We start from the raw sequence: 19,780 nt of genomic DNA on the forward strand, positions 1-19,780 counted from the left end.
TGCCTGTGAGGGTGTCTCCAGTAGAGATTAGTGTTTGAATCACATGGTGAATAAAGAAGGTGGCCTAACCTCGATCAATGAGGCAGCATCATCCACTCTGGAGAGGGCCTGAATTGAACAAAAAGGCAAAGGAAGGGCAAATCTGCTCTCTGCTTGAGTGGGAACGCCCATTCTCTATCCTTGGACTTCAGTGCTCCTGGTTTTTACCTTTGGATTGGGACTTATATCATCGGCTCCCCTGATTCTTGGGGCTTCTCTGGGGGCTCAGACAGAAAGGAATCTGCCTGCAATGCAGGAGACCAGGGTTCAATCCCTGGGTCGGGAAGATCCCCTGGATAAGGAAATGGCAACCCACTCCAGTATTCTTGCATGGAAAATCCCATGGACAGAGGAGCCTGGTGGGCTACAGTCCATGGGGTCACAGAGTCGGACATGACTGAGCGACTAATGTCCCCGGTTCTCAACTAGAATTAGACTCTTCTGGGTTACCAGTTTGCAAGACAGCTTCCATAATAGTGTGAGCCAGTCTGTCATAATAAATCTCTTTCTCTCTCTATATCCTATTGGTTCTGTTTCTCTGGATAGCCCTAAGACAACGGGGTTATTTGGGGGACTTTATTGTTAACCTAAAACAATAAAATAGCCAGGTATTTATTTATTTATTTTACCAGCAAACAGGTTTATTCAAGAGCAGCAAAGAATTGCAATACAGTCACTGGGCTATGGCAAACAACATACAAGTCCAGACCAGTGGAGAGGAAAGTCTTTATTATAGAGGAGAAGGGGGCGTTGGGAAGAACTGTTGTAAACAAAAAGCCCATTGGAGGAAACTGGGGGCTGGAAGTGTAGTGTCTTTTCATTGGCTAAGTTATGACAGTCTCTCATTGGCTGAGCTGTTGCCAGGCGAGGAGAAAATCTTTGTTCCGAGGCCTGGAGGTAGTAAGCAGTGTCACTTCCTGCCTAGAATCTGAATTGGGGTCAAGTGGTGAGAGCTCCCCCCTGTGGCCTCCTGAATCCATTTTTAATGAGGTTTCCCTGTATTAATTTTCCCAATGTGAAAGCGCATGCAAAGTGCCTGGCATAGCACCTGGCCTGTAGCAAGAACCGGATGGAGGAAGTGATGGAGTGGGCTTAGCTGGGCTTAAGGCAGAGTCAGACACCTTGCAGAGGAGGAGAGAAGGCAGGGAGATGCAGAACTTCCCCCACACCTGCTGTGTGCCACTAGGCAGCCCACCTACAAACTGACCTCCCGGCAACCTCACCTGCCAGGTCCTCTCCACTTCTCAGAGGTGGAAACTGAGGCTCGAGACCCATAAGCCATAGTAGTCAGTATAGGCTGGGACCCAAAGTGGTCTGGGTGTGTCTCGGCACGGGGTGAGATTTGGGGCACAGAAATGCAGTTTTGGACTTCCCTGGTGGTCCAGCAGTAAAGAATCTGCCTGCCAATGCAGGAGACGTGGGTTCGATCCCCTGGAGTAGGAAATGTTAACCCACTCCAGTATTCTTGCCTGGGAAATCCCATGGACAGAGGGGCCTGGCGGGCTACAATCCATGGGGTTGCAAAGAGTCAGACACGACTGAAGTGACTGAGCACGCGCATACACAATATCTGTGCAATAAGTGACTCATTTAATAAGGAAACTGTTTCCCTGCGTTCTGTGAGCTTTGCCAGTGAACTGTGGACTCTGAGGACAGAGTTATGAGTAACTCCAGTTTATTGCTGTTGGTCAGAAGCACAGAAGCCCTGCACTGGCCTTGGGCTCTGAAGTGCGGCTGTCTCGTGGGACTGGGTCTGGGGTCTCCCCAGGCGGGTGGCGTAGGAATTCAGCTGTCGGACCCGCAGCTGGTGTCTGAGTCTGAGGACTGCTTGGTGACCAGGTGTGTCGGCGGCCAGGCGTGTGATCCTGAGTGTACAGCCATGCGAGGGTGTGGCGGAGCAGAGAATCAGAGAGGTGTTGCTTCTCCACACAGGCCTTTTACGTTTTTTCTCTGTGCATTTGGTCATTTACTTTCTACCTTGGCATTGTATTCTCAGAAGCATAGAATTTCACTTCTTTTTATTTTCGCCTCACCAGGCGGCTTGTGGGCTCTTATTTCCCCACTCAGGGATCAAACTTGTGCCCCTGCAGTAGAAGCTGGGATTCCTAACTGTTGGATCAGTGGGAAGTCCCAAGATGCCTGATCTTTGTGCGTGCGTTTAGTCGCTAGTTGTGTCCCACTCTTTGTGACCCCTTGGACTGTAACCCACCAAGCTCCTCTGTCCATTGGATATCCCAGGCAAGAATACTGCAGTGGGTTGCCATGTCCTTCTCCAGGCAATCTTCCTGACACAAGGATCGAAGCTGCATGTCCTGCACTGGCAGGCGGGTTCTTCCCTGGTTCTTTGCCACCAGGGAAGCCCAAGAGTTCCTGAGAAGACCGGAGAGGACATTTTCATCTCAAAAACATAGGCAAGTTCTTCCTAGGATGACTTAGTTTCCCCTTTGTTTAATATTTACAAGCCTTTGAAGATAAACAGGGAAGGCCTTGGGAGTGGCAGAAGGATTTCGGGAGCCACCCTTCCGGTCCTGTAAAGACTACATTTGTAAAAACAGGGACAGTTTTGTTGTTTAAAAACAAAAACACCCCCTCCCCTCAAAACAAACAAAAAACCCACAAAGGCACATCAGTTCAGTTCAGTTGCTCAGTCATGTCCAACTCTTTGCGACCCCATGGACTGCAGCTCGCCAGGCCTCCCTGTCCATCACCAACTCCCGGAGTTTACTCAAACTCATGTCCATTGAGTTGGTGATGCCATCCAGCCATCTCATCTTCTGTCATCCCCTTCTCCTTCCGCCTTCAGTCTTTCCCAGCATCAGGGTCTTTTCCAATGAGTCGGCTCTTCACATCAGGTGGTCGAAGTATTGGAGCTTCAGCTTCAGCATCAGTCCTTCCAATGACTATTCAGCCTTGATTTCCTTTAGGTTTGACTGGTTTGATCTCCTTGCTGTCCCCAGGGTGACCTCATCTTATCTAAAGTGTTAGTCACTCAGTCATATCTGACTTTTTGTGACTCTTTGGACTGTACCCGCCAGGCGCCTCTGTTCATGGGATTCTCCAGGCAAGAACACTGGAGTGGGTTGCCATGCCCTCTTCCAGAGGATCTTCCGGACCCAGGGGCTGAACCCGGGTCGCTTGCGTCTCCTGCAGTGGCAAGCAGGTGCTTTACCATTAGCGCTACCTGGGAAGCGAATTCCATCTGCAAATGGCCTGCCTCCGAACAAACCTTTCTTTTTTCTTTTTAATATTTATTCATTTATTTGGCTGCCCCAGGTCTTTGTTGCAACTTGGAGGATGTTTAGTTGTGGCATGAGAAATCTAGTTCCCTGACCAGGGATCAAACTTGGTCCTCCTGCATTGGGATCTGAGTCTAAGCTGTCGGACCCCCAGGAAAGGCCCAAAGTCACGTTCTGAAGTTAGGATTTCAGTGTATACAGTTTGGGAGGATACAGTTCAGCCCATCGTGGCCACCCATCATCCTTTTAGCCAGGTGTCTGATTGGGCTCCCTTGTCCGCACCCGCCCTGGTGATGTGATCAGGCTCCCTCCCAGGCGTGGGCTGTGGTGGGCCTCGATGCCTGCAGATTGGAATTCCCCGAGGAATTGGCATGCCGCTTCCCCTTGAGCAGCCAGAGGCCTTGAACTTGGCTCTCGGGTGATTGAAGGACACTTGGGCCCTGACACCCTGGCATAGGGAGCAATGCCCCAGGGCACTGGCTGCAGTCTAAGAACCTCATAAATCTTTTTGTCTTCTCACCTGCAAGGCCATGAGCAGAGTTCAGAAGACTTGGCAGAGACGCCAGCTCACCTGCCCACAGCTCTTGATTTCACAACGTGAACAGAGAGGCCAGATATCCTTCCATCCCCGCCTGTACACACCCAGGCCTGGATGACCAGCAGGCATGCACTGCGAGTCCTCCGAGTAGGCAGGCCCAGCTTCACCAGGAGCTGGGAGCCTCTGGGTCCCACCTGAATACCTCGCTGGGGCCCCAAGCTGTGCCTCTCTCTGGCATGAGACTCAGCATTTTATTCAGATGCTCCCTAAACAGATGTCACCGTACATTTGCCTAAAAGCCCACCTTTAGTTTCCACACAGAGATCTTGGCCCTGCTGGTGGGGGATGGAATTGGCGCTCCCAGGGAAGACTAGAGTAAGTCTAGCTTCCAGGATGGCCATCTCTCTGGCTGTCTCTGCAAGCTCTCTTCCTTTCTGCAGGGGCCGTGAAGGGGACAGTTCCGAGGACACTAGCGCGTCCTCCCACCTCTGGAGCTCGGGGAGCTTTGCACCTTTTATTTCTTGGGTGGGGTCACATCTGTCATGAAGGCTTCCTGGGCCTCCTTTGGGGGTGCTCCCTCCTGGCCAGCCTCCGTCCCCGCTTCCTGCTTCTGCTGCTGCTTGGTCTTAGCGCTCCCCAAATTACCGTGTCCTTTCTGTGCCAACCACTTACGCAGTTGATGCCGGGGTCCCCAGCACAGCCCCCGGGGGCCCGTAGGAGGACTCTAGTATCTGGCGGTTGGGGGGTGGTGGAAAGCAAGACCTCCCCACAGCCCACCTGTTCCGGGATCCTGACATAAGTTAGAGGTGTCGCCCAACCTGCGGGCGGGAAACAGAACCCGCTGTGCGGAGCCCTGGAGGGAGGGGTCGGTTTGCTGTGGTGGGGTGGCAGAGGCTCTGCTGACAAGTAACCCCAGACGATTCTGCGGTGCAGCCGGCGTTGAGACCTGCCATCGGTCCTCTGTGGTTGACTTTCTTCGTGTGTGAAATGGTGAGAAATGACGGTGCCCACGCTGCGGGGCTGTTGGAGGCATAGATGAATCAGCACCCGTGCCTGGTCCCGAGCCCAGAGCAGCTCAGCAAACATCACCGCCGTCAGGGTCTGAACACGAGTCTCCTTGGGGCAGGGGCTGCGTCTCACCGCCCCCAGCCCCTTTCAGAATTTCTGCTTTGGCCTGCTGGCTGCAGGCAGGCCCCACTCCAGGTAATTCCACTTGAACTCGAGCTTTCACGACGTGCTTTGTCCCTCTGCGATTGATCCAGGACAACCTGATGACGGCTCTGCCAGCCCTGGGCGCTCTCAGAGCCTGGGGTAGGGCAGGACGGGTGTCGTAACTCTGTTCCACACGTGGAGGCCTGGGAGCGTGGCCCGGGCTCTAGGGCATGACTGGTCTCTGGGAGGAGGGAGGAAGAAGACCAGATGGCGGCTCTGTCTTCCCCCATGGCTGCCGCTGTGCCTCCAAGGAAGTGGGTCAAAGGGCACCCGGCGGCTGGGTGTGCCACCCTTATCTCCGAGAGCCGGGCCCTGTGGGTTTGTGTTCCGACTCAAGAGGAAGTGGCCCCAGGAACCCGAGGTCCCCTAGGGTCCTGACAGCTGGGCTCCTCACCTTCAGGAACCAGAGCAGCAACCCCCTCCCCCACAGCCCCCCGCCTGGCACTGCGATGCAATTTACATCATTTTATTTTTTTAAAAAATTTTTGAGAGAGCTCAACCTGGTGCCCTGTGACAACCTAGAGAGGCGGGAGGGTGGTTGGGGGAGACGTTGCAGGAGGAGGGAACACAAACATCTTATGGCTAATTCATGCGGTTGTGTGGCAGGAACCAACACGATGTTGTAAAGCAATGATCCTCCAATTTAAAAAAAATTATCATTTTTTTTGGCTTCATTGTGAGGCATGAAGGATCTTAGTTTCCCCACCAGGGATCGAACCTGTCTCCCCCTGCAGTGGAAGCAAAGACTTCCACCTACCGGGCCACCCAGGAATTCCCAGCCATTCACATCTTGAATGTTCATCAGCTCTATCTGACGGTGGCCCCGCCAGACACCAAGAGCTCCAACTCTTCCATCAAACCACTGGGCCAGCGGCCTCCCCGACACCACTGGGTGGGCTGCCCCCAGCCCCCTCCTCCCCCAGCCACCATGCCGCTCTCCGCACTGTCCGGAGCCCAGCCTGGGACCCCGCAGACAGAAGGAGCCACTTCAGTGCCCCCGTCAGCAGCCGCGTGGAATCAGGGGTTCTGATGGAGACACTGCTGCGTTTCCCTCCACCCCTGTCTCGGGTCAGGAGTGGGAGTGGATGCTGGGTGTCCCTTAGTGAACAGAACAGATGCCTCCCCCCTCTAGAGCTGGCGGTCTGGGGTGGGAGGGGGAGAAACCCGGGACAGAGCCAGACCTGTGCTGACACCAGGTACAGGACGGGGAGTGGAGACAGTGACGGGGAGGGACCTGCTGAAATAGCCCCTCTGAGCTCGGGACGCGCTGCAGTAGCAGCCAGGCCCGCTGGGCGGAGACGGGCTGAGTCTGCTCAGAGCCTTCGTGCCCGGCCCCTCGGCTGTCCCGCGCCCCCTGCGTCACCCCCTTTCATGCCCTCCTTACGCTCTCACCCCCGCTATCCCGTGGGACACGCTGGGACCCACGGCGAGGTTCTCGGGGGGCAGTGGTCTCAGCCGCGCCTGGCCCTGAGACGGTGAGCCCCGCGGGCTGGTGGACGAGCGGGGGCAGAGGACGGAGGGGCAGGCGGGCAGGGTCAAGGTGAGGCCGGCGGGTGGGTGACTGGGTTAACGGCGGGGGGTGGTGGGGGGCGAGGCAGGCCAGGGTGGAGCCCCCACTGCTGAAGGGAGCGAGGAGAAGATGCCAGTCGCTCAGACTCCTTGCGATCCCGTGGACTGTAACCCACCAGGCTCCTCTGCCCATGGGATTCTCCAGGCAGGAGTCCTGGAGCGGGTAGCCTCCCCTGCTGCTGACCGAACAGCAAAGTGTCCCGTCAGAAAGGGAACAGAGGCTGCCCTGAGAGGTGGTCAGGTGGTGTGGCCGGAGCCTCCTGCCAGCCTCAGGGGACCCAAGGCCAGTGTCCAGTCACCACTGAGAGTGTAACAGCTTAGTCATCAAAGTCACAGGGACCCAATTCTTATTCCTTTTTTTTTTTTTTTAACTCAAGTGATGTGATTCATTAACCTAGTGAGGGTTTTTTTTCTTCCTATTTTGAAAGAATTGTGGTGAAATATATACAGTAACACACAATTTACCAACTTAGCTACTTTTAACTGACAATTCATCACCATTAATGACATTCACGACGTTGTGTAACCATGAAACTATCTACTTCCAGGCTTTCTTATTACCTCAGGCAGAAACTCGGTGTCCTTGAAGCAATAATCCTGTGTTCCCCTCTCGCCCAGCCCCTGGTGACCTCAATTTCTGTCTCTGAATCTGCCTATTCTGGGTATTTCATATAAGCTGTTGTTGCTAAGTCTTGTCTGACTCTTTGTGACTGAGTGGACTGCAGCATGTCAGGCTTCCCTGTCCTTCACTCTCTCCTGGAGTTTGTTCCAATTCATGTCCATCGAGTCAGTGACACCATCCAACCATCTCATCCTCTGTCGTCCCCTTCTCCTCCCACCTTCAATCTTTCCCAGCATCAGGGTCTTTTCCAATGAGTCAGTTCTTCGCATCAGGTGGCCAAAGTATTGGAGCTTCAGCTTCAGCATCAGTCCTTCCAACGAATATTCAGGACTGATTTCCTTTAGGATGGACTAGTTTGATTTCCTTGCTGTCCAAGGGACTCTCAAGAGTCTTTTCCAGCACCACAATTTAAAGTGTGTATTCTTCGGCACTCAGCCTTCTTTATGGCCCAGCTCTCACATCCATGCGTGGCTGGAAAAACAGTTTTGACTATATGGACCTCTGTTGGCACAGTGATGTCCAAGTAGAATCATGCAGTGTGTGTCCTTTTTTGTCTGGCTTCTCTCACTCAGCGGTGTCCTCAAGGTCGTCTGTCCGGTAATGCATATCAGAACCCGTTCCTTTTTTTGGTCATGCTGTGCGGCTTGTAGGATCTTAGGTCTCTGACCAGGGAAGCCCCACCATTCCTTTCTATTGCTGAGTAATATTCCATTGTTAGAAGTAATACTGCACTGGAGGAGATGCCAACCCACTCCAGTATTCTTGCCTGGAAAACCTCATAGACGGAGGACCCTGGTAGGCTACAGTCCATGGGGTTGTAAAGAGTCGGACATGACTGAGCGACTTCATTTCACTAATATTCCATTGTAAGTATGGGCCCCATTTGTTTATCCATGTTTGGATGGATGTGAGTCACTTCTGCCCTCTGGCTATTGTGAAGGGTGTCTAGCCTGGTTTTTAAAAGGAGTAAACTTTCACCAGCGCATCGCCGGAGCCAGCGCTCTGCAAGCACAGCTCCAGCTGCCCAGAGCACAGCGGCTTTGCCTTGCTCTAGATCCCAAACCGGCAGAGGGCTGGCTGGGCAGTTAGGTCGGCCACAGGAGAGGGCGCCAGGCTGGCCCGGAGGACTGGGAGAGCCAGGCCCCGGGATCCAGAGCTGTGACCCTCAGAGAAGTCCGAAAGATCTACGAGCTACGGTGGGTGGAGAGTCATCCCAGGTCCCGAGGTGGCGGGGTCAGAGGGACAGCTCTGCATGCCGAGGCCCCCGCCCCTCCAGGACGGCAGCGGGAACCGACAGCTAGAATCCGGGATCTCCATGCGCAGGACCGCTGCCCCCTGCTGGACAGGGCGGGCACTGCAGCAGGGGCAGTGCCGGGTCCCCAGGGCTGGGCCAGCGGGCGTCCCCCAGGGCCCGAGGGTGACCAGTACCTGAAGCGGGGCAGGGAGGAGGGGGAGGTCCCGAGGACGAGCCTCAGCCTTTCACAACCCCCTACCCCTCGTCACAGGGACGACCCCCCATGGATTTGCAAACCAATCTTGCAGAATAAAGTATTAACTACGTTTGATAAAAAGGCTTTTTGTGCTGCTTGAAAGTCCTAACTTTTGGAGGAAAGCCCGGCTTCTGTGAAGGACCCAGAACCAGGGGTCTGGCCTGTCTGGGAGCCCCCTCCCCAGGTCCTTCCAACTGCCTTCCGCCCTGGCCACTCCGGTTCGGGACCCCTCCCTTTGCACGGGGTGAGCTGCCTGCCTGACCTGCTCCCAACCGGCCTGGGCAGCCCCACCCTCCCGGGATCCTGAAAGGCCACTGACAAGACCAAGTCTGGAACTGCCCTGGCCGCTCTGCTGCGTCCTTCACGCCCAGTTCCCAGAGCGCGCCGGGGCTGCTGTCCTGGGGCCCCAGGAGCACCGTCCGCCCGCCCAGGCCGCCTGCCCACCAGCACCGCGACCTTCCTTACCTGCTGGACCCAGCGGAGCCTAAGGACGAGGGTGGAGGTTCAGCGCCCAGGCCCCTGGTTTGAGTCCCAGCTTCTCAGAAAAGCAAACCGCTAGCATCAGTCATTGGATTACCCAGAGATGGCACTTTGTTCATCCCTCTCAGAAGCAGGACCCGGATCGTGTTTCTCGCGGTCAGCCCCCGGCCCTGGCTGTGCCCCACGTTACGCCCCTGTGGGGGGGGAGGGTGGCCAGTAGCGCCAGCCTGTCTTTACACAAGCGTTGGGGCTCCAGTCCCAGGAGGGCTGCGCTTGTGATTCTTCCTGAATTCCTGGCCTCTGGCTCAGGGAGGCTGTTGCTTACTAAGAATAAGCTCTCAGTCAGGGCGCTCAGTCTAGACCCACCCACAACAGGATTCAGTTTTTCATGTCAGAGTTTTCTACAGCAAAACATAGAAACCTGGTCTCCTCAGAAAACAGATTTATTTTTATATTTCTATAAATATCAGCTGGACGATCAACACAGACAGGGAGCAATCTCGATGGTGTTTATCCGGAGGACGGTCTGCGGGTTCACGATGACTGAGAGAGAGAAAAGGGAGGGGGCGTCAGCCCAGACCCCGACGCTGTGAACGAGCTACCGTGAGACCAGCCACCGCCCGCTCGGCCCGCGGGGGTCGGACTCTGCGAGGTCCCGCCTGGCGTGTCCCTGGGGCATGCAGACCGCCTGCCTCACCACTGACTCCCCAAGCCCCGTCAGATGCAGCAGGGGCTGCGACACCCCGGCAGCCCTTGCCGCGGCTCCTGGCCTTGCCCCTCCACGTGCCTGGAGCCCCCCGCATGGCATGGTGGGGGGGTGGCATCTGGTGACCCGAGGCTCCTGGAGGAGAGCTTTTAATGACTGGACTCCAGCAAAGCGGAAGCTATGCCTCTGGTGCGTTTGCCACGTGTGACTGAGGACTGGACCGATGCACATGCGTAGGGGCTGGGCTCCTGAGGATTCCAGCACCCAAGGACGCTCAAGCCCCTCACACTAGACGGCGCAGTGTCTGCGTGACCTACACACTCCCGCCTGTACATGCTAAACCACCACCAGATCACGTGTATGGCCTAACATTCTGTAAACGCCCATGTGAATAGGTGGAGACACAAAGAAAATTCTATGTAAGCTGCTGTGATTCTGCCGGTCCCACTCTTGTAGAAAAGTGCCATCGTGCATGCGCGTGTCTACACGTGTGGACGCGTGTGCCCCCGGCAGGACAAAGCTGAGCTCTGCCCACCTCTGGGCTGTATGGGGCGGTCTCGCCCTCACCCTCTAAGATCGTCCCCTGGATGGAGGTGGGCACTCCCCACGCTCTGGGCAACATCTACCGACAGGGCCTCCTCTGCCTGCTCGTCCATCTCCCGGGGGGACGCCGCACGTGCTGTGGGGTCTCAGCAGCCACTGATGCTCCCGGCCGCGCCTCCTAGGGCTGTGCCCTCAACAGTCGCGGCCTCCTCCCACCCCTGGTCAGAGCCAGGGCAGGGCCGCGCCCACCCGCTGGTCCCCGGGCGCCGCAGAGGGCAGGGCTCGGGGCAACACCCGGAGGACGGAGCGCGGCAGCTCCACTTTCCCCAACTTACTTCTCTTCCTTTTGTAGTTTTTCCTTTTCTGAAATCTCATGTTGACTCTTGGCCACGACTCTGTCTTTTCGATGACCGTGGCTTCTACTCGGACAAGGTCCTTTCTAGAAGACAGGGGAATGAACAGTGATGCACCTTCTTATTTTTCCATTTTCCTGGTACTTTACACGTGAGAACTTCTAAAATAAACCTTCCTTTTCTGCTGGTTATCAACACCCACCCCCCCCCCCCCCCCCAAAACCACAGACACTACACAGTAAGGAACAGGGTCGTCTCACAGCCAGTCCTAAAAGGGCCAAACCGCAGTGAGGCAGTAACAGGCCAGAGGTGCAGAGGTTGGGACACTCTGCACGCGGGGCATTAAGCGCCCACGGACCGCAGCATCCGCGCGCTGAGCTTGGGGCTGACCGGGTGTGATGGAGCCCCCGCCCGCCCCCCGGCCCGGCCCCCGAGCGCACGTTACCCGAGCAGGGGTCTGCCGAGGAGCGTGAAGTCGTCGGCCCCAACCAGCAGGACCTGGAACCAAACAGGCGCGTCACCAACAGATAACACAGCCACAGAACACAGAGTCGCCGGGACAGTGAGACGGAGACGGGCTCGCGCACTTGCTCTGCCGCCTCCCTAGGGGCACAGGCCCGTCTGACTGGCACAGGCGGACGTGGGACCTGGTGGCACATCCGGTCAGCAGGTCATCTCCGCCGGAAACGGAATGAAACCTTCTCAGTGAAGTATACACATACAGGGAAAATGCAGAAACCAGACGGTGGGGGCCTTTAAGCAGCTGACAGTCCTGCAGGTTCCGTGAAGATTTAGGTTCAAGGGTGTTCTTTCAATGACTGCAAAACCCCGCTCCCCCCGGCAGCGGGAGGGAAGCCACGCGGCCAGGGGAGGCCTCAGATGCGACGGTTCCGCGACCTGAGTGCAGGGGGTCTTACTAGACGCTGGGAGACCTGTCTGGAATTTTACAGATCAGAAGAAAATTTGATCACACTAAACCTAAATGTCGAAAGACAGAGCCTATTTTGTAACAACATCCATGGACTGTGTATGTTAGGCAACGACAAAGAACCTCGTTTCACTCACTCTCAGCCTGACGTGCTCTCTATTGCTGGGTTTCCTATATTATGAAAATCATCTTTACGGGGTGGGGCTTCCTATGCTTTTGTTAGTGTGAAATGTTTCAAAATAACGTCTTTTAAGAAACCCTTACAAATACACTTCTGAAGTGTCCGATTTTAGACGTAAGAAGTAAACACGCTCTTGTCCATGAGCTCGTGATGGAGCCCCGGGCGTCCCCACAGAGAAGGCGCTGTGCTGGCCGCGGGAGTCCCCACAGCACCCTTGTTCGGTTCTGAGTCAAGCGGTCCGGCTCGGACCACAGGCTGTGGCAGGACCAGCTGAGAAACGGGAGCGTAATGCTGCCCTCGGTGTAAATATACGAACAATCTATGATCCCAGAGGAGGAGTTCTAAGTATAAAGAAAACCATTTGTCATATTACATCAAGTCAACAGTTCACTATGTCCTAGAAACAGGATCCGGTGCGGAGATCTCACAGTTCACCTACAGTAGAACAAGCAAAAACGAAGCAGGCGCCTGAACACAGCAAACAGGATCCTAAGTGGAAGCAGAGCACAGACCACGGAGCGGTTCCGGAGGCCAGAACATGACCGGCGTCCGGGGAGCAGACTCGAGACCATCGCTCACTGTCTAGGATAGCAGCGGCTGCCACACCTCACGTCAGGGGAGTGTGTGTGACACTCCTCCTTGGGGAAACGTGCGGAGTGTCTCCCTGTCGGGAGGGACCCTGCCGGGTCAGGGCTGCCCTCGGGGGCATCTCCCCTTGCCCCCAGGCTCCCCTGCACCTGCCCAGCCAGCCTGCTGCGTCCCAGGAAGGGCGCCAGCCTTCTTCACCAGAGCCGACCCCGGGGAGCAGGGACCGAGTCCCAGGTACACCGAGAAGCCCACGGTCTCACCTTCTCCAGCCGAATCCTCTCTCCGCAGGCAATGTCTAACTTGTTCTCAATTAGAATCAGGTCTTCAGAGGTGACCTTCCACTGGTGGCTGGCAAAGTGCACCACGGCGTAGAGCCTGCCGTACTGGCCCCTGGCGATGAGCTCGTTCACCTTCTCCACGACCTCTGCGGGGAGAAGGGCGGTCAGGGTCATAGCTCTGCCCCTTGCATGCCCGACGCCCCCCCCTCAGTCGCGTGACCCTGAGCATCCGTGGACTGGCGGCAGGGTGTGTGCCGGGGGCTCCTCCCTGCTCTCCTACCACCGCCGTCAACCGGATCTAAAACCAGGAAGGGTCCATGCATTGCTATGGATTTCCAGGTTTTGGAAACGGAGGACCCTCACTGCCGCCTAGCACTGGGCGTGGCGGGCACGCTGCCCTCCTCCCGACACCCAGACGGTCTCCCGGCACCCACGCTGCGGCCGCTTCAACTGATGAGCGTGCACCTCGTTCTCTTTCCCTGAACACCCACATTTCTACCAACAGCGGGGAGACTGGGCTGGACTGAGCCCCGCCGCCACCCGTGTCAGCTGCCTGCAACTCAGCTGGCGCCCCAGGAGGGTTTGCTAAGTGAATGAGGGTTCTGAATTCTGGTGTTAAGTGAACTTGAGCGTTCCTGCCGTGCCGCATCCTGTGAACCAGAGGGCCCACATCGTGCCCGTCTCGGGCACCTAGAAACGTGATGCCCTCGCTCCGTAGCTAGGAGGCCACCCCACCCCCTCGCTTCTGCCCCCCCTTACCTGCGTGGTGTCTGGCCTCCTTCACGGGGTCTGGCAGAACAACTTCTGGCCAAGGTGGTGAACTCAGTGAGGTTTTAGGAACGTATCTGTAAAAATATGTTTTTGCATGCAGGTCACACACACGTGAAAAGACGATTCCAAAGCTGTGAGCCATGGCTGGGCTCCGTACACCAGAAAGGACAAGGATGCCTCCGACACCCGAGTGGCTGGCGGGGCAGCAGCCCCAGTCGTGGGGGAGCAAAACCTGCCCCCCAAACGTCTCTTAGGCGTGTGGATTACTTCAAGCTGAAAACAATCAAGGCCGAAGACTTAGGAAGAAACTCTGGCAGGAGGCAGGCAGGCAGGCCTGGGTCTGCACACAGCTGCCTGGAGATGGCGGGCCTGTCCTGCGACAGCGTCACCAGAAAGGACGCGGGAACACGCGGGCCCAGAGGACAGGGGCTGCTCCCTGTCCCACAGTCTCTGCAGGCCCAGCAAACATTGGTCCACCAAACACTTGCTTTTCCACCTCCACTGGAACTGCCTTCTCCCCCAGCTTGAGCTCCCAGACCCCTACCCTCAACATCCTCTCTTGTCTAGCTGAAGGAGCCATTTCAGCAGACGGCTTCAGTCGTCCTGGAGAATGACTCATTTCTCCCAGGTCTCTCCCGTGTGTACAGGTTATTAACCTCGGGTCTGATTTTCTCCTGTGAACCTGTCTCACGTCAACTGAACCCCTCGACCAGCCAGAAGACCCTGGAGAGCTGGGGAAAGTGCTGCTTCCAGCACGGGCCCAGGACCCCGGCACTGTCACAGTAGGGGTGCCGCACCCAGATGGCTGCTGGAGCCAGCTGGCCCCCGAGTGAGGCTGTGCGTCCCGGCCGTGCACCGTGTCCGAGGCTCAGAGCCCCGGGCGGCCCAGCAGCAGCCAGCCAGGACGAGGGGCAAAGCTGTGAGGCGGCCGGGGCAGCAGTGACCGCTCAGAGCAGCGCTGGGGGAAATCAGCCGGGTTCACGAAAGCGGCCCCTTAGGGTTTCCGCCTCCAGCCTCATGCGGGGAGGCCACTGCTCCTTCAGGGAAGGAGGCCCCGGGTCCCCTGCTGCTGAGACTCTCACTGCGGGAGAGCAGGCGGCTGTACTGAGAGCTTCCTGGTGCCAGGCGCTCACCAAAGCTCCTTGTTTAAGGAATTTCTTTATGGAGGTGGAGTTGACTTACAGCGTTGTTAGTTTCTGCTGCATAGCAAAGTGACTCAGTTACACATGCGCATATACGATTCTTTGCTCCTGATGATCGATCACAGGGTATTGAATACGGTTCCCTGGGCCAGACAGAGGGACTTCACGGTGTCCCCGTGCCGCCTGTCACAGTGTGGGACCTCACGGTGTACCCCTGCCGCCTGTCACAGTGTGGGACCTCACGGTGTACCCCTGCCGCCTGTCACACGGCGGGGCCTCACAGTGTCCCCGTGCCGCCTGTCACACGGCGGGACCTCAGTGTCCCCGTGCCGCCTGTCACAGTGTGGGACCTCACGGTGTACCCCTGCCGCCTGTCACATGGTGGGGCCTCAGTGTCCCCCTGCCGCCTGTCACACGGCGGGGCCTCACGGTGTACCCGTGCCGCCTGTCACACATGGGACCTCATGCTGTATGTAAGTTTGTACCTGCTAATCCAATCTCCTAATCCACCCCTCCTTTACTCCTCCTCCTTGGCAAGTCCTTCTAACAAGCTGTCTGGATGCAGAAATTCACTTGAATCTCATGAAAACCCATTGCGATGCAGACTGATATTCCTTCCATTTTTTGAAGAGGAACCGAAGCCCAAGGACAACCCTGCTCATGGAGCCGGGCTGGAAGGGCTAGTATGGGACCCTATATATTCCTATTCAAGTGTGATTTTGTAAAATTTACCTTTTTTAGTTTATGTTTTTTTTTAATCTAAATATACAGTTTTAACACTAAACATGCTCTTTCAAATTACACAAGGCCCTTCAAAGAGTCTGTCCTGTGATTCAACCTTCCTGGTTAGAAATTCCCAAGTAGGAGTTAAAAGCTTTTCCTTAAAAAGACACAGTCATGCAAGGCCCAGAACATCATTCTCTTTGGACTCTTGAGGTTCCGTCTGTATTTCTACATGTTAGGGTCTGAGTAAAATATGGTCAAAACAGTTAAAATTCATATTCTTAAAAACCTAAATGTTCAAAGTTTTGACTTTAGAAGACAGGAAAGGAAAAGAGTCAGCAAAACCCACATTTTGATATTACCCTTGCGGAAATGAAGCGCTCTGTGAACTGAACCTCCGAGACGCGGACCACAGGGAAGCTGAGGGAACAAGAGAGACACACGTGGTTACTAGGACGAAACACAGACTGCCCCTCGTGATGCTCAATGCACAAGTGCTGGTACCCGACTCAAACCACCACATCACGATGCAGCGACAGAAAAATCTAGAAAGAAAACTAAAACACCATCACTCATAGCTGCTGGTGATTACCATAAGCATCAATGGGCGTTCATCGCACCATCACAAAGGGCCCGAAGCTGAAACACCTACCTGCTAACTCATTCCTTGATGCCAAGTGCCCACCAAGCTGAGGCCCCGTTTGGCAGCCAAGTGTGGGAGCAGCCTCCAGGACACTCCTTCTGGGGTTCTCACCCTGAATCCCGCCTCCCAGGGAGCGGCTTTCAGTGACAAAGAGCATGTGGCGGGAGTAACAGGCCAGCACCTCTGAGAGCAGGTGATCAGAGGGCAGCTGCTGGCTGGGCGTCCTCTCTGAGGCAGGACCGCCTTGCTGTGAGCAGCCCAGGGAGGCCCCTGGGATTCCACCTTCCCAGTTCAGGTCAGTGGCTCAGTCATGTCCGACTCTCTGCAACCCCATGGACTGCAGCATGCCAGGCTTCCCTGTCCGGGGAAGCCAGGAAGCAGCTTCTGCCGGCCCCGCTGACTCTTAACCTGAAACAGCCTGACTTGAATCTAAAGAGACGGGGAGCCAGCTCAGCCCCACCTGCATCCTGACCTTCAGTGATGGGGTGACATAGTACATGTTAAGTTATTTTAAGCTTCTGGGTTTGGGGTGACTCAGGACACAGCATCAGATGATAACACACCTAGGGACAGAGGCACCTGCAGCCCGCTGAGAAGGCCCGGGACAAACGCCCCACGCTTGGGAGTGAGCAGCAGAGGACGGGTCTCTCAGTAACTACTACTGGTTTTTTTCAACTGAGCTATAATTTATATGCCATAAACTCACTCATTAGCAGCTGTTCCCAATTCCTGGTCTCCTGAGTTGGTTTCCCTTCCCCTCCACCATCTTGGTGTGCTTGCGGTCTAAACCTGGGTCTTTGGGTTTCGTGCTCAGTCGTGTCTGACTCTTTGTGGCCCCATGGACTGCAGCCTGTCAGGCTCCTCTGTCCATGGGATTCTCCAGGCAAGAAGACTGCAGTGGGTTGCCATAAAACCTGGGTCTTACCTCGTCTTTATTTATGGCCTTTCCTCTGGGATTGCATCTGCTTGAATGGATTTCAGCATCACCTGCACACTGGTGACTCCCAAGTGGACACCTGCGGCCTGGACTCGGACACGACGGGCACCGGCCTGTCTGCTAGCATCCCCTGGTCGTCACCTGTCCCAGAACCTAACATCTGCTCCTGATCTGCCCCTTTCGCCTGCTTCTCCCACACCCCTCCACATCTCACACAATGGTGACTTCATCCTTCCAGTTGCTAAGGCCAAAAACCTCAGTCATTTTTGACTTTTCCCTCTCACCCCTCAGCCACCAACCTGTCAGCAAATCCCCTGCCTCTCTGTGAGACATTCAGGCTCTGACCACTTCAATCACCCAAGCCACCTGGCTTGTAACTGATACCCTGCTCTCACCCTTGCCTCTCTCTCTGCACAGCAGCTAGAGGGATCCTGTTAAAACTGTGGGTCTCTGGTGGTCAAGTGGCTAAAACTTCATGCTTCCACTGCAGGGGGCACAGGTTTGATCCCTGGTCAGGGAGCTAAGATCTCTCATACCATGCGGTGTTGCCCCAAATCCCCCCAAAACCAGAAAAACAAAGTATGAGGACAGATCAGGTTACTGTTTAGTGCAACCCTCCCAAGAGTGCCCCATTTCATTCTGAGAAAAAGGTAGTCTTCACAGTGGCTAGCAGGGCAGTGGGCAGTGTGACCCTGTCTCTCTGGGCCTTGCCTCATGAGCTTTCCCTTGTTCCCTGCACACAGGCCACTCGGGTTGCCTGGCTATTCCTGGAAGATGCCAAGTACAAGTGCCTATTCCTTGACTGCTCCTCCCCAGAACAACCCTGACCCCAGGAGGTCCCCCAGGCTAATCCCCTATTTCCTCTGGGTCTCCACTCAAACACCATCTCACTAGAGAAGGCTTCCCCAACCATAACTGAACACTTTCCTCCCAACTCATGCTTTATTTTTCTCCATAAGACTTACCAGCATTATTTTTTTTTTGACTTACCAGCTTTAAATCTGCTATGTCATTTGCTTCTTCTTATGCTTCGAACATACTATGTAATTTGCTTCTTTGTAGAATTGCTCATCTCTCTGTAAACCCCTCCCCCCATCAGAATGTGAGTTCTGTAAAAACAGGGGTCTGTTTTATGATTATAACTGATGCATTTGTCATCCTAGACCAGAGTTTGACTTGTGATGGATGCCCAATAAATGGTGAATGAACGAATGAAATCTCTTCTAAGCCATCAAATGAAGCCCCTATGGAACACCCCACAGTTGGGAACTCACGAACGGCCTCTCTTGAAAGTCCGGTGGTTCAGTAGTAAAGAATCTGCCTGTCAGTGCAGGAGATGCAGGAGACTCGGGTTCGGTCCCTTGGTCAGGAAGATCCCCCAGAGGAGGAAATGGCAAGCCACTATGATATTCTTGCCCGAAAACTCCCACAGAGAAGCCTGGCGGGCTACAGTTCACGGGGTCACAAAGAGTCAGATACACGCCTGAGAGCCATCTCACTGGTGAAAGCTCAGAAACTTTCTGCACCTGATCTGCTTCCCTGTAATTCCTGCCTATGGCCTTAGCTTAGCTCCGACCCCACCGGGAACAAATGTGCACCCTCCTCTCCCCCAAGGCCACCTTTCAATCCCTGAGAACTGTGATGGTGTCCATCCCGTTCCCTTCAGTCACTCTTCAAGATCCTGCCTGTTCACCATTTTGGTCAGACTCTCTTTACTCAACTCACTTCACCTGTGTTTCTCTCTGAAAACGGGGGGCCGGGAATTGAGAACGTCATTCTAGAGGTAGCTTTATGCTGGTAGAACAAAGTCAGCCCCACCGCTTTTATAAAAACTTCCCTGCCTGCTTGAACCCACGTTTTATTATGGAAAATGACAAGCACACAAAAAGTCAAGAGAACAGGGAGTCCTCCTGTATCTCTTCCTAGACTCAACAGTCATCAACTCATGGCCAAGCCTGACTCATTCACACTGCCTCTGCTCCAACTCTGTGATGTATTTTAAAGCAACTGTCAGTGTACTTTTATGAAAGATAAAGCATCTTAAAAACAAACATAACCACAAGATCATTATCACACCTAAAAAACGGGAAACTTCTTTATATACATAAACATTCCTTCACACGAATATACACTCCAACCATTTTGAGGAGAGGTTTATAGTGTTTTTGACCAACAAAACCTTGCTGAACTTCATGACAACCCAGTGCCTAAAATACAGGTGTAGCTTTTGCTGGGCTGGTTATCTCTGGGCAAGGACATTCACCACCGTTTTCCAGATGAGGGCAAGGAAGCTTAAAGAGTGGCTTGCAGCCTGGGGAGTGATGGTTAAAGCACGGGCTTTGGAGCCGGACTAAGCTATCTGATTCAGTCCTCTCCCACTTCCCTGTTGTATGGCCAAGGGCAAGTTACCTAACCATTCTAGCCTCAGTTTGCTCCCCAACTTAAATGGAGCCTATATGGAAGTTGGAGAGCTATCACCAGTATTTAAGCTATTAACTAAAGGAACCAGGGTCTGAACCCAGGGTTTCCACGACCGATAATCACCGCATCAAAAAAAGCGATTAACACCGGTCGGACGCAGACACCCGTGGCAGGGCGCCCCGTGTGCCCAGCTTCCTCCGTTCACCCCGCGGGGCGGGCCTCACCGGCTCCGGGTCCCGACGCTCTCAGGATGCTGCGGCTGCATGCAGACGCCAGCCGCCCGAAGGTGACCGGCAGGGCGCAGGCCGCCACGGCCGCCGCCATCTTCCCGCAGCCTCCGCTGAGAGCGGAAGCGGAAGTGGTGCGTGCCTGGTGCGTCG

The 19,780-nt window shown here is 55.0% G+C and overlaps 1 protein-coding gene across 1 annotated transcript; it reads right to left on the reverse strand.

The window, feature by feature from the left end:
• Positions 1-9,613: 9,613 nt before the first annotated feature.
• On the reverse strand, positions 9,614-19,768 carry MRPL21 (mitochondrial ribosomal protein L21). Its single transcript, XM_065937953.1, has 7 exons — positions 19,625-19,768; positions 15,762-15,819; positions 13,523-13,608; positions 12,746-12,909; positions 11,234-11,286; positions 10,771-10,874; positions 9,614-9,729 (listed from the first exon to the last, which is right to left on the reverse strand). Exons 1-7 carry the CDS (start codon positions 19,722-19,724, stop codon positions 9,665-9,667), a joined length of 630 nt encoding a protein of 209 aa, XP_065794025.1. The 5' UTR covers positions 19,725-19,768; the 3' UTR covers positions 9,614-9,664.
• Between the last annotated feature and the right edge of the window lie 12 nt (positions 19,769-19,780).

This window comes from Muntiacus reevesi, chromosome 5 (assembly GCF_963930625.1).
Source record: "Muntiacus reevesi chromosome 5, mMunRee1.1, whole genome shotgun sequence".
NCBI classification, from domain to species: domain Eukaryota; kingdom Metazoa; phylum Chordata; class Mammalia; order Artiodactyla; family Cervidae; genus Muntiacus; species Muntiacus reevesi.